The 13,486-nt window shown below is 41.8% G+C and overlaps 1 protein-coding gene across 1 annotated transcript; it reads left to right on the top strand.

Annotated features, from left to right (window-relative positions):
* The first annotated feature begins 635 nt into the window (after positions 1-635).
* LOC133424157 (skin calcitonin gene-related peptide) lies at positions 636-1,955 on the top strand. The gene is made up of 4 exons (XM_061714607.1): positions 636-676; positions 1,202-1,302; positions 1,550-1,690; positions 1,781-1,955. The coding sequence occupies exons 2-4, from the start codon at positions 1,223-1,225 to the stop codon at positions 1,953-1,955; spliced, it is 396 nt and encodes a 131-aa protein (XP_061570591.1). The 5' UTR covers positions 636-676; positions 1,202-1,222.
* Positions 1,956-13,486: the final 11,531 nt, after the last annotated feature.

Below are 13,486 nucleotides of genomic sequence, written 5' to 3' on the forward strand. Positions count from 1 at the left end.
GGAAGAAGGTTTTTTCAGATAAAAGAGTATAGTTGCTCATCTGCTTTTCAACTTACCGGATTCCCAGGTCATGTGCTCGCAAAAGTGTTACTCAAATTTTATCATCACTTCATTAATTAGCACTTTATTGTGTGTGACGTGACTAATTAAAGTAATAGGAGATCATTTATTATTAATTGTAATCCATCTTCTCATCTATTATTCATCGCCTGTGAAGCCCATGGGGGAAGCACCGAGGCTAAAGTTTGGCGACCTAAAACTTCATTATGTATCTCAAGGTAAAAAGAAGACAGCTTTCCACTTTGACAGAGTTTTTCTCCCCAGTGTGGGATTATGGCGGGTCAGTCCCATCACACCAGCTGATGACAGTGCTGACGAAGGTGATGATGAGGGCGGTGACGTACAGTACAGAGATGTCAGAGATGGGAGACAGTGTGTGTGTATGTACCATGAATGTTTTTTTTTCTGTTTTTTTTTTTTTTAAAGTGTGTATGAAATAAACCCACCTTATCCCCCTCATCATGTGCAAATGAAAACGCTTTGCTATATTTGGAGAGAGCTGATGTCACAAGTGGTTTGAGCAGAGCCTATAACTGTGAGAGTCGGCTCGTGTGACAGACCAACAAACCCCGGACTGCTCCACTGACGGACCCGGACCTGGAGAACACAACACAGCGTGAGTACACCGTTCCCCTGGAAAAGATGCTGTGATGCAAGACTCTGGGATGGGTCTTAGTTACTATAATTATGGATTTCTTTGGGGTTTTAATTAAATGTTTTATTGAGATTTCATTGAAAATGTGAGCTGTTGAAAGAGGTAGAAACTGCTGCACATTTTAGGTATTAAGATCCAGTGGAATACACTGAAAGTTTTATAACATTAACTCTGCAAATCATTAGAAGTCTTATCTTATTTTTTACATGTAACATGACAGCTTTTTCTTTGCTTACTTGTTTTTGCATCATAGAGACTTAATATATCTGTGATTTCTGGGATAACATTTTTAAAGGAGCATCCAAAATAAAAATAAGACAATTTAACATCTGAGGATTTGTTGCCAACAGCTTTTAATCGGACAGTGAGAGGAATTAGTGTACAGATATGTGTGGTGCTGTTTTTGTCTGCTCTTTAGATGAAATTAAGCATCAATTGCCCGTAACAGTAAACCAACCCCCTGGTGCAACTATTGTGTTTGTGCAGGAATTCATCGTCGTCAACATTATGGATCACCTGAGGGTGCCTGTGCTTCTCCTCATGGTGCTTGTGTTGCTGCGCTGCGTCACCGCTGCTCCAAACCGCCGGTGAGTACCTGACAATCTGTTCAAATGATGATCGTGTCACATCAGACAGCTTTCTTAGATGATTATGACGGAACCACACATATGAAAGTGTGGAGGTGGAGGCGTTTCGCCTGCATGGGAAGTGCTTTATTCACAAAGCGGTGCTTAAGTGGCCACTTCTTCCCTGTTTCTATTGGGAATAGTGGATCTTCAGCACAGGGTATCATCAGTTTTAAACGGTTTGGCCTCTTTCCTCTTTGTGATTCAGCTACTTCAGTCCCAGCTCGTCCTACGAGCAGGAAAGTGCTCCTCCAGATGGTGAAAGCTGGTCCTTCCCCGAGCTCATGTCCAACCCGTTCCTAGGACTCCTCGGCACGCGGCCTCAACGGGAGCTAACGGGGATCAATAGGTTACTATTTCCCCAAATCGCAGTATAAAAAAACACCCCAGTGATAGGTTTGGTTGTGATTCTTAATGTCTGTTTTTGTTATCCTTTCAGTCATCAGTTACAGAAAAGAAAGTGCAACACGGCCACCTGCGTGACCCAGAGGTTAGCAGACTTCCTGGTCCGGTCCAGTAACACTATCGGCACCGTCTACGTCCCCACCGACGTGGGCTCCAACGCCTACGGCAAAAGGGAGCTCCGGCAGCTTCGTGGCTTCCTGTCTCTCTAGGACTGACCCGAGGGAACGCCACGGCGCTCCCAAGGGTCTGATGACGTAACCAGTCGTCTTATGTAATGATTAGGAGAATGACGTTATGATCAGAGTTTTCATGGTCATGGTTATTTTACAAACTTTAAGAAACAGTGCCTTTGTTTTAAACCATTCAAATCAATGTATGTGAATCCTTTTTTCTCCATAACAGCATGATGGGAATGAAAAAAGAAAAACATAAAAGTAACTGTAAAATATTTAATAAAAGAACTGGAATGTAGAAATGTATTCAAAAATGTATCAGTTGTTTTGATAATAAATAGATTTTTTAAACTGTTCTTTTCCTTAAAGCCACATACTTGTACTGATCTAAGTTATTCCAGGTCTCTTGACATGTTCAGCATCTATTTCCCTCCTCAAAAGAGGAAAAGGAAAAAAAGAAGCCCACTCGGTTTAAATAAACACAGTGTGAATGTGTCGAGCAGGACAGACCACAACTAATGAAGAGATGGTGTAATTACATTTGCCAAGTGTTGCAACAGGTGACAACGGTGCAAAAAAGGTCTTGTTTAAGTAACTTGTATTTACCGCTGACCTTTAAAACCGGGCATTCCTGAATCTCCACTCATGGGAACGCGGAGGCATGAAAGACTTGCACATATTGGATGTGTGCATGTAGCGGCGTGCTGAGTGACAGTCGTCCAGGATACACAGTGGGATGGTTGTATAGTCTGTCAGCATGTGGTCAGCTGGGGTTTAACGCTGTACTGCCTCAACTGCAACTCTTCATCGGTACTTATACCAATCTTTTTGCACTTTAAATAGTCAGACTGATTTAGGTGTAAGGACATCTGTGCTGTTTATTACAGGACACACTATTTTCTGGTGGCACCAACTAACTTGTCCAGGATATTTTCATTATTATTATTATTATTTTGAACCACAATTCAAAAGCAAAGTCTGATTTGCATAAGTCAGTGTTCAGTAAATTATTATTTCTCTCTTTAATGTTAGGGCACCAGAGGTTTGTCCATGAATGTCAAAAATGTTTCTCAGTACAAAATTGATTTTATGTCTAAAAAGAATCATTATTATTTACTTGAATAAATGTGGCAGTCATGAGGGGACGAAACCATAGTTACTAACTTCTGACATATACTGAACCCTCTCATCATCAAATGAATTGAGAGGAAGCTGGTGTAATGATTTCACCTCGATTACATAGTCACGCACATGTGCTGAAATCAATTACAATTACAATTTAACATAACCCCAAGAGTTAAAAGCAGAAGCACAAAAATGTAATTATTAAGCTAAAATGAACGTCACCAAAACTCAAGAGCTACAACTGGTACGATGAGAGATCATGTTGTAAAAGAGCAGGTGCAGAGAGCAGGTAGGGCTTCACTGACTAACACATGTATAAAATGAGCTTGGCTGGACTTGCAAATTACAGCAAGTCTCACGGGTTATTTTTGATTTGAAAGATCCCCATGCACGTGCTCATGCATACAGCTGCAAGGTCCATCCAGGAGGTTCCCTGACTGCAGAAACAGCAGCATTAAGAGCGAAACCTGGAAACAATAAGCTGGGAAATGTCACTGCTCCTGTTGGATATCCTGTTGGACAGTGATGTGTTAACCCAGCAGGAAAAATCCACTCAGGTAATCTCTGTTGTGCAATAAACTATGATGTATGGAGGAATTATTATTATATGTCATAACTATATACGCAATTCTTCTGTGCTGAGTGTGAGATGGAGATTTCAATTTCCCTAAAGGCTCCTCCCAAACGGATTAATAAAGTCGTCTCTGTCTGTCTGTCTGCATCCATTCATCCATCCATTCCAATCCAGTAAATGTGTATTTTTCTGCACATTTCAAAGGTCTAAATAAAGGGACATTTGAACTAAATTAAAAGATAAAGATACAATAAGAGACAAAGATAAAGTGTGTGTGAAATACAGCTCTTCTTATGTTAAAGACATTTAGAGCGTTACCTATAAAAGATTTAAGGAAGCACACAGGAAAAGGGACCTTTAAAGGTTATTGTTTCTTTTTTCTTTTTGAGCACACAATTGAAATCAACTAGCCTTTAGCTGCAGATTAAACTACAGGCACAAACGACAGTGGAATAGTTTAAGAAGTCACATGACTTCCTTATGTCACTTGTAGGGATAACATAACCATAGCTGAGTGGAGTCTACAACTGCCCTACAGGTTCTAACCATTTTTTCCCTTTTTGTTTATGTTGTTCTTTACTGTCTATTGGTCCCTTTTTCAAGAAAATGATAGCATGTACAGGCATGGGAGCTATGAGAGCTGCAGGTTTTTCTCTTATTCGAGTCCCAGCAGAGACTTAAAACAAAAACTAACTGGAGATCTTGTGCAGCTGTGTAAAATACGTTTTTCCAAATATCAACCTCTGTCTCCCCTGGTTCCTTTGGGCATCAGGAACCAGGAACCTTCTGTGTGAGGCAGCAGCACTGGTCACAACACAGCTTAGCAGTGGGTGTGTAATGTTCCGTCGATCTACAACAAAGCAGTGATTTAATCTATACAAAATACAAAAATGAAAATATCGATCCATCATCAATACTCTATGGGCCCGATTTACTAAAGGTTTGCGTGTGTTAAAACGTGTGCAAACTTGACAGCACCCGCTGTGTCAGGATCAGCGCAGAGACTGCAGCTTCGCCTGAATTATGGTTCCGCGTTAAATCGACGACGTAGCCGACGGCGTATAGGGTCGGTGTGCGGTGTGCGTCGCCGCGTAGCCTACACCGTCGGTTCTGCGTTGGTGTGACGCGGAACCATAAATCAGCCTTTAGTGTGTGCTCTGTGCGCTGTTCTGAACACTTCTCTTCTTTCGGCCATATGATGGTCCCGTCTGTCACACATTTACTGTCAGTGTTTGCTATATAATATATAATATTTGCAATATACTGTGGACATCTGAATAAAAACTTAACTCATAAATAGATTGAATCAAAGCGCTCTCCAGCTCTGTGTCTGATTGTCTTTTTCTCCTCAGATCATGCCGAGCACCGCGGGGTCACGTAAACCCAACCAATTAAATATTAAAATCAAATTCGGTCCTGTGGCCCGTTTTTCTATTTCGGATTTTTGATCTGTGCCTAAAATTGAAATATGAAAAACCAGACGTTTTTCCGTTTTTTGTGTTACCAACTGCATTTATTCTATCGCAGGTTTTCTCCGATATTGCGTTTCTTTTGGTAATGTTTAAATTTATTTGCTGTAGTTCATTAATGTGTTTATTTGCCTCTTCCACTAATATCTCTAACTCCAACTCGTCAAATTTCATTTTGCGCTTGTGACTTGTGACTGTGCATTCCATCCAGACTCTCCATGGCGCAGAGTTTGCGCTCGCAAACCGTAAGACGCGCAACACCTCATTTAAATACTGCTGTTTGCACCTGTTATCAATTGCGCACGCAATCTTAGTTGATCACCCACAAACCACGCGACAACAGCACGCGCAAACTTTTTCAGTGCACACGCAATTTAGTACTCTTTATTTAGGATCTTAGTAAATCGGGCCCTATATGTCTAGAATACATGTTGTCAACAGGCCATTTATAGTCTTATTAACGTCTGTCTACTCTAACCCAGAAATGAAAGCGTGACATTTTTTTTTCCTTCTTGCTGCAATTTGCTGTGAATAGATGTGACTATGTTTAATCAACGTATGATATTGTCTCATATTGATCACTGTCTCCTGAATCAAATCGAATCGAAATTGTACCACGGTAGACTCTGTGAAGTTGCCATACAGGAAAAAACAAGATAAATCTAAATTAAAGAAAACATACAATGAGTTTTTTTTTTTTTTTTTTTAAGTAGAAAAAATTTGAATTAAAATCTTACTTTTCAGGTAATGCAACAGAACAATGATCGGCCCGGTCCAAGTCCAGACCTCACCCCAACTGAAAATCTTTGGTGCAACTTTAATGTCTTAAAAACAATCTTTTGATTGTTTTTGCTAAATAAATTAGAAATTCAGCCTCTGAGCCATGTCTTAATCTTCCCATTCTCTAACCTCATTATCTATGCAGGATTCTGAGTGGGCGGGGCTATGGTAATGAGGCAATGTGCTGATTGGCTGCCTGAATGACGCAATACACCGCTACGAAAAAATGACGGAAGCTCTGGCCGGCGGAGTTAGTTGTGGGCGTGTTTTCACGCATCGGAGGCTAACCTATGTGAATTGCATTTTGGTTACGTAACGGAGCAGAATCTTAATGGCTCGTAGAAGCCACATCACACTGGATGGATCATCCGGGCGGCTGTACAGACACTGCAGAATTTGGTTGCTTTCCTCCTTCTCTGAGTTGGCAGGCTGAGGGGAGACCACAATGTAACTTTTCCACCTTAATATAATATTTCCAGAGTCATTGTGATGGTACATCAACTTCCAACAGGTTTATTGACACCTCTGTCATGGTCTGGGGGGTCTGTATCTCCTTCACTGGCACTATGTAACTTTGAGGTGGATGGTAGGAACCCTTCCACACTACTGGTAAAGCACTACCGCTTTAGTCCAAAGGAGCCGCCAAACTCAACAAAAGCTGAAAGTTACATTGTGCTGCTTTAAAGGGGACCTATTATGAAAAACAAGTTTTTTCTTGTTTTAACATATATAAAGTGGTCTCCCCTCACCCTGCCAGCACAGGGGAGACAAAATACCATGAATTTCTGCAAGCTCTCTGACCCCCGCCGGACAGAGTCCCCCAGTGTCACATGGTTTTTTTTGAGCCGATTAAAATCTGCTCCCGTCGTGACGTCACGACGGGAGCAGATTTCCATAGGTTCAGCCTCCGCTGCTGAAACCACGCCCACAACCACCTCTCTCCGCAGACTGGAGCGGTCCTTCCTTGAGCCAGTCGGACGCGGCGCCGCGGCGGAGCGGATCCGGGTTAAATCATCCAGGTTCCCGAGTGGTTTGGGAGCTGGGTCCTCGGGGGTCCGTCCCAGGTCGGACCAGCTTCACCCTCCGAGATTTTCAGCCAAATCTGTCGGTTTGATCACCGGTAACGGGCGATGCGCCGCGGATGCGCTCCGGAGCCGATCTGTGCGCCCACCGCGGGGTTGCGGCGCCCGTCGCGCAGAATCCGCCAGGCAGATGCGGCTGAAATTCCGCTGGTCGGTCCCCGGGAGTCCCTGCTACCAGTCCAGGCCGGTTCCTGCGGTCCCGGCCGGTCGGAACTGGTCAGATTCCCCGGTTAAAGCCGCGGTAATGCGCGCTGCTCCAGCCTACTTCCTGGTTCCCAAAGCGCGGTCCGTCCGACTAAATTGTCCAGGTTCCCAGCCGCTTTGGGAGCAGGGATTTCTGGGGTACGTCCCAGGCTGGATCAGCTTCACCCTCCGAGATTTTCAGCGAAATCTGTCTGTTTGATCACCGGTAACGGGCGATGCGCCCTGGAGCCGTGCTGGGCGCCCGGCGTGGCTCCGGGGCGCATCGTTCAGCATCTGCCGGGCAGATCCGGCTGAAATAGTGCATAAATGTTATTTATATACAACTCATATTTTATTTTTTTAACAATAAAGTTGCCATTTGTGAAAATTCAGTGTTATGATTTATTTACATTCTCGGGCTGCTCTGGCGGAGCAAGGTGTATTCTCCTCCCCTGCTACACGTCATTCAGGGAGCCAATCAGCACAGAGCCTCATTATCATACCCCCCCCCCTTCCCTTAGAATGGAGCACAGAAAAAGGGGTTACAAGCGGTAAAACTAGTGACAGGGCCCACAGGCTGGATTTCTGATTTATGTAGAAAAAACAAGCTTTAGATTGTTTTTAAGACATTCAAGGCCTGTTTAAAATATACATTAAAGGAGCTGTATGTAAGAGCAATAATAAAACGAATCATAAAATGACCCCGATATGTCAACAGACATTTAAAAATCATGTTCATTTCAAATACTTATGTCACTGACAACAGCACTCAAGCCAGGATATTCCAGTTTAAAAAGAGGAGTTGCAGCCCATGTTTATGTTGTCATTTTTTGTTTTGGCCTGAAGCTCCACCCTCCACCTATCTCCCAATCACCAAGTCAGTATTGTTTCTGAAGCTCCACCCTCCACCTATCTCCCAATCACAAAGTCAGTATTGTTTCTGAAGCTCCACCCTCCACCTATCTCCCAATCACCAAGTCAGTATTGTTTCTGAAGCTCCACCCTCCACCTATCTCCCAATCACAAAGTCAGTATTGTTTCGGCATCCGGGTTGCCAGCTTGGCTCTAATTATGGCAGCCATGGCAGCCTACGTTCCTGCTGCATTCTGCAGCCTACCTGGCAACCTCTGGTCGGGGGGAGGAGGGGGAGGGTACACGCCGCTCAACAATATTTTGAAAGCAGTACCAGTTTTGGCCATTTCTTACAGACGGCTCCTTTAAATGCCATAATAGGTCTCCTTTAAGAGACCTTCGTATAAACTAATGCCCTAAAATGTCAATGAACTGAAGCAATTTTGTTCAATAAATAAATGAATAAATAAAAAGAAGGGGCCACATCTCCTTCATAATGATGTGAACTGATAAAATCATTCAAGAAAATAAATTAAATTTGTTCTCTCATCTTGGTAATTGCTGTTGCCCACACAATTGTTATCTCTTTGGCTTTATTCTTGTTTAATAAACAACAACATCATTTTAAAAATTGTTTGTTGTTGTTCCGCTCAGGTTTTAAATAGACTGTCAGGGTTTGACATTTCACGTTTTATTTTGAAGCCCATATCCTTGTGTTTAAGTTCTGGTTTGACCTTCCTGTTTCCCATCTGCCCTGATTGTCTGCACCTGTGTCTCGTTATCCCTTGTGTATATCTAGTCTTGTCTTTCCCTTGCTCCCTGCTGGTCTGTCCTGTTTCATCTCTCCATGTTTTCGCCATAGTTTTGGATTCTTGTTCACGGTCTGATTTTGTATCCTGCTCAGCAGTGTTTTTGGGTTTTGTATAAGTGAATAAATCAGTTTTTTGAGAACTCCTGCCTCCTGCTCTGCTGCATCTGGAACCTCACTACAACCTTCCTGACATAGACAAATGCTACAATCAAATATATTTAATTTATCCTTTTAAACATACACACAATAGGAAAGTACTACAAACGTTTTGTAGGACTATACTCTATTCTTGATTTATGTTGTTTTATTACATAGCACAAGTATTTTATTCTCTTGGTATTTCACTATGATGAAGCATATTTTGAATTACTATAGAGTACGGTTTTATGTACCATATAGACCAGGGGTCGGCAAGTAAGTTTGGCTTCGGGCCAAATTTTTTCGGAGCAACTGAACGGTGGGCCAGAACATCACATCAATCAGGCGAAACATGTTTTTTTTCTACTAAACAAAACTTTTTTCCCCTTATCTATAGGCTACTAGTATTATTATACTATTATATCTTGTACAAAAAAGTAATTTAAGAAAGTCATTAGCTCAAATAAAGTAACTTGAATTTGCTACAGACTGTTATTCGTGTGTTATTACCGCTTTAGCGCTACTCTGTGGCTGCGTTATGAAACCGCTTAGTAACTTGGTGATAGTAATATTATTTTCTGCCAAGCTACTAAAAAATGTAGTCCTTCTTTAAAATACACAGAACGACATTAAATACATGAAAAACCCATGATATGAACAGTAGCACAGCGGACAGTCAGTACGTGCATACGGAGCAACAGCTCTCTGTCTCCTGAAGCCAGTGAGAGGATATGCAAATGAGGCGGATTTTCCGATGTATTTTTAGACATATAATGGACGCTTTACCATTTAAAAGACCAACAGCAAAACTCAAGGTAAGTTATCAGTTGTATTTTTCACAGTTTAAACCACAACAAATCACTTTAAAGCAAGCTAGCTTGCATAAAACGAAGAGCACCGTCTTACCATTTCAACAGCTTCAGGAGTTTTGTCGGGAGTCTGTGCCTACGTCACTCCCGAATATTTGTGTGCACCTCTAATTAAGGCCCCCCTATGCTACAGGTGACAGGGAACTATACAGAATTGTGTCCGTCCGGTATCATGAAGATTCTACTTTTATTTTATTTTATCTTTTCTAAATAAAGGCTTTGAATTCTCTATGAAATTGTCGTTTTTGTGATAGTAAATAATAATAAAAAAAAATATATATATATTATTTATCAGATTTTCAATGTCATCTGGCGGGCCAGATATTATTGGAGACGGGCCAATTTTGGCCCGCAGGCCGCCAGTTGCCGACCACTGATATAGACTATAAGGAAACTGCATGAATAAAAATGTCTCTATTTTTCTTAATTATGTTCAAGAATTTGAGTTTGCATCAATTATGATTTGTTTTAAATAATAATGTGAAGCTGAAATAAATTAAAAGCAGCAGGCTTTCAATTACAAGACCAGGAGGTCCACAGACTACTGAAATACATCCACTCAAACATTTAAGCCCACTTTTTCTCATTGTATCATAGAAATAATGTAGTATAGATTGAAAGCCCCGAGTGTGTATTAGTCATTGTTTACCCGCATTCCTTTTAATGGCACAAATGTGAGTGCACGACTGTATTCCATGTAGTCATGTGTTGTCCTTCTGCGAGGGTTAGCCAGGGTAATGAAAATCAAGAGGGAGGTATGACGCACAGCACCAACCTGTGTTTGATTAGCGGTGACCCGATCATCTCAGACGCTGACATCAATACTCCCATGCATGGTTAGCACCTGCATAAAAAGGGTTTCAAAAATAGAACAAATGCTGATGAATCCCAAAACAATGCATTATCCACCAAACACTCGGGGAGGGAACGGGGATCGTGTCAAGATCTGTCAATTACTTGATGTGAAGCCACAAATGGGTCTGAGCTTCAGCCGCTATGTGAGTTGTTTATCACTGCAGCGATGAAGACATATGTTTTGATGGAATTTCCAACCTGATTTATAACCATAGTTGTCTCTGACATTAGAAGTTCTTCCAATAAAATATGGTCTAATTCTGGACAGAAAATAAAAATAAAATGATGTTTTCCAGCTGCACATGTGATTTCCTTCTATGACCGTGAAAATCCACCTAAAAACAAAAATTAAAGCAGCAAGCAGCGATGAATGGGCCCTCGCGCATGCAATTTTCACCAATAAAGGTCAAGGACTCAAAACTAAGACTCTTTAAGTCAAACCATTCAAAAGTTATGGCAGAAAATAGGAACTCTCAAATATCGACCAATCAGAAGAAGGGACGGGGCTAATTCATGCCAATGAAGGTCAAGTACTCAATACCGAGTCAGATGACATCACCCACATGTCTTTATCACAACCCGTTCAAAAGTTTGGATCGTCCCAAAAACAGCCTTCTCTCACCACGCGACAGCTCACTGCTGAATCTGATTTTGTTATGGATGAACTTGGTGGTGGTAAACTGGTGAAGTCCATGCAGCATTTCATAGAGCAGAGCACCTAACTGCCAGACTGTGGTGGGGCCGGCCTCGTAGCCGTCACACATGAAAAACTGTGTTTGGGGTGTGAAGTCAGGGGTTCCTACAAGCCAGGAGGAAGGAGAAGATCAGGACCAGGCACGAAGATCAGTGTCAGTTAGAGATGGTACTCATGAGGCTTGAGAAGAGAGGTGTGATACCTACCGGGAAATTATCAGCTCTTCTTCTCCCAGAATAAACTGATCCAAAGCCTCCTACCCCGAGAATCTCAAGCTGCAAACTTTGCTTCAAAATGTGCTGCAGACACAAACACGGACACATTTACTACAAGAGTGAAAAACCCCTCCATGTCTATAGAGGGATAGGTGGTGAGCTAAATATGACAGTAAAAGTTCCTTCATGTGTCTTCAGACCACCATGATAGGGACACTGTGGGAGTGGTTCTGGACTTTACCTGAACTTTAACGGCCACATTAAGACAGTAGTGAAGTCAGTCTATTATCACCTAAAGAGCATATCGAGGACTAAAGGACTGACGACCAGGAGACCTGAGTCCTCACTGAGACCAGGAGAGTGGACCATATAACTCCAGATCTTAGATCTGTACACCGGCTTCCTGTCTGTCCCAGAACAGATATTAAATCATGGTCCATGATGAACCAATCAGAACTCCATGTTGTCAGGGTCACGCCTACTTTCTGTACCCAGAGTTAGAACTCCCAGAATGCATCAGGGCTGCTGAAACTCTCAGCTTCTTTGAGTCAAGGATGAAAACTGCTGTGTTTTACTAATTTCCCACAATGCACTACAATCTTTATTTCCTGCCTCTAATTTGTTTCATTCTTTGTTAATGTCGTTAACTTCTGCACACTGTGTAGATATAATGAAACCTTTTGCTATCTTCCTTTAAAAAATTTCAAGATTCCAATTAAAGCTTTAATTTCTGCATTTTGAGCTGAAGCAGGTAATTCAATCTTTTTTCCTTCAGCCGCAGTAAAATTACCATATATTATTCTAGGGCTGGGCGATATGACTTCGAATCATTATCACGATAAATTGGGCAGTTTTACCTCGATAACCATAAATGTACGATAACCCTTAGCCGGCTACAAAAATGTCTATTTTCAGATTGGCTGATTGGTTGGTAACTCAAGACAGCTGCTCTAAGTTGAGAGCTCACGCACAGTAGCGTGCCGTGACTCGTTTGTAAGCTGGGCTGTTGAAGGCTGTTGGAGTTACTGTGCTGTGAGGTTAATTTCTCAGCATGAGAAATGCCATGTGTGGTGTGAGAGTGTGTGAACTTGTTGAAATGCGGGAGTTTCACATTACACAGCCCTGTTATGTCAGCCGCTTCTTCGTTTAAACCATCAAATCATCAGCACACAGTCAAAACAGACATCTTTTATCTTTTTTTTATCAAAACGCCGAATTTACCGACATGGGAAAATTGACGTCAGTCATCGCAGTGAATGTCGGTAACGGTACATTTTCAGTTTATCGCCCAGGCCTGTATTCTTCCATCACCACAGCATAACAGATGATAAGGAGCCACTGTCAATTCTGTGACAAATGAGGCAAAAGGCAAACAGGAGTTTTAGTAACTCATAAAATCACTATTCTTTCCAATTAGCAGACATAACCTTCCCCCAGATCGGTTATACAGATTTTTTTTCCTGCAAACTATGAATAACGACCTTAAAAAAGAGTACCTGGAGTTCACTGGAAGTACAAGGTCTGCGACTTGTTACTACAATATTTATTGCTTCGTTTGCACAACTCACTGTCTTATCTGCTAAACCATTCCATCCACTCCCTTATGGACGGCTACCATGTTACTCCCTTTTATCCCATTTTTAATTAGAGGTCAGTTTGTTCTTCAGTTCACTTTTGATAATAACATCAACATTATGCAGAAGTAGTCAGTGCAACTCAGATCTTTGATATGAGCCACAAGTATATTGTCTGTTGTTGCAAGTACATGCAAAACTCACTTCTGTTGTTTTGGGTGCAGAAGAACCTTAAAAGAACCTCTGTAAACATTACTGATAGTATTATCTGTTAAATATTACTTAAAATGTCAAATACCTCCAGTGGCCTGTTTATGTTTCCCATACCTGTTGCTGTAAAATCCCT

Source organism: Cololabis saira, chromosome 23, assembly GCF_033807715.1.
Source record: "Cololabis saira isolate AMF1-May2022 chromosome 23, fColSai1.1, whole genome shotgun sequence".
Lineage (NCBI taxonomy): Eukaryota > Metazoa > Chordata > Actinopteri > Beloniformes > Belonidae > Cololabis > Cololabis saira.

Bases quoted from the DNA above. Each gene is read 5' to 3' on its own strand.
- LOC133424157 (XM_061714607.1), top strand. From the start codon at position 1,223: ATGGATCACCTGAGGGTGCCTGTGCTTCTCCTCATGGTGCTTGTGTTG. The intron at 1,303-1,549 runs GTGAGTACCTGA...TTTGTGATTCAG, and splicing joins ACCGCTGCTCCAAACCGCCG to CTACTTCAGTCCCAGCTCGT. The intron at 1,691-1,780 runs GTTACTATTTCC...TTATCCTTTCAG, and splicing joins GAGCTAACGGGGATCAATAG to TCATCAGTTACAGAAAAGAA.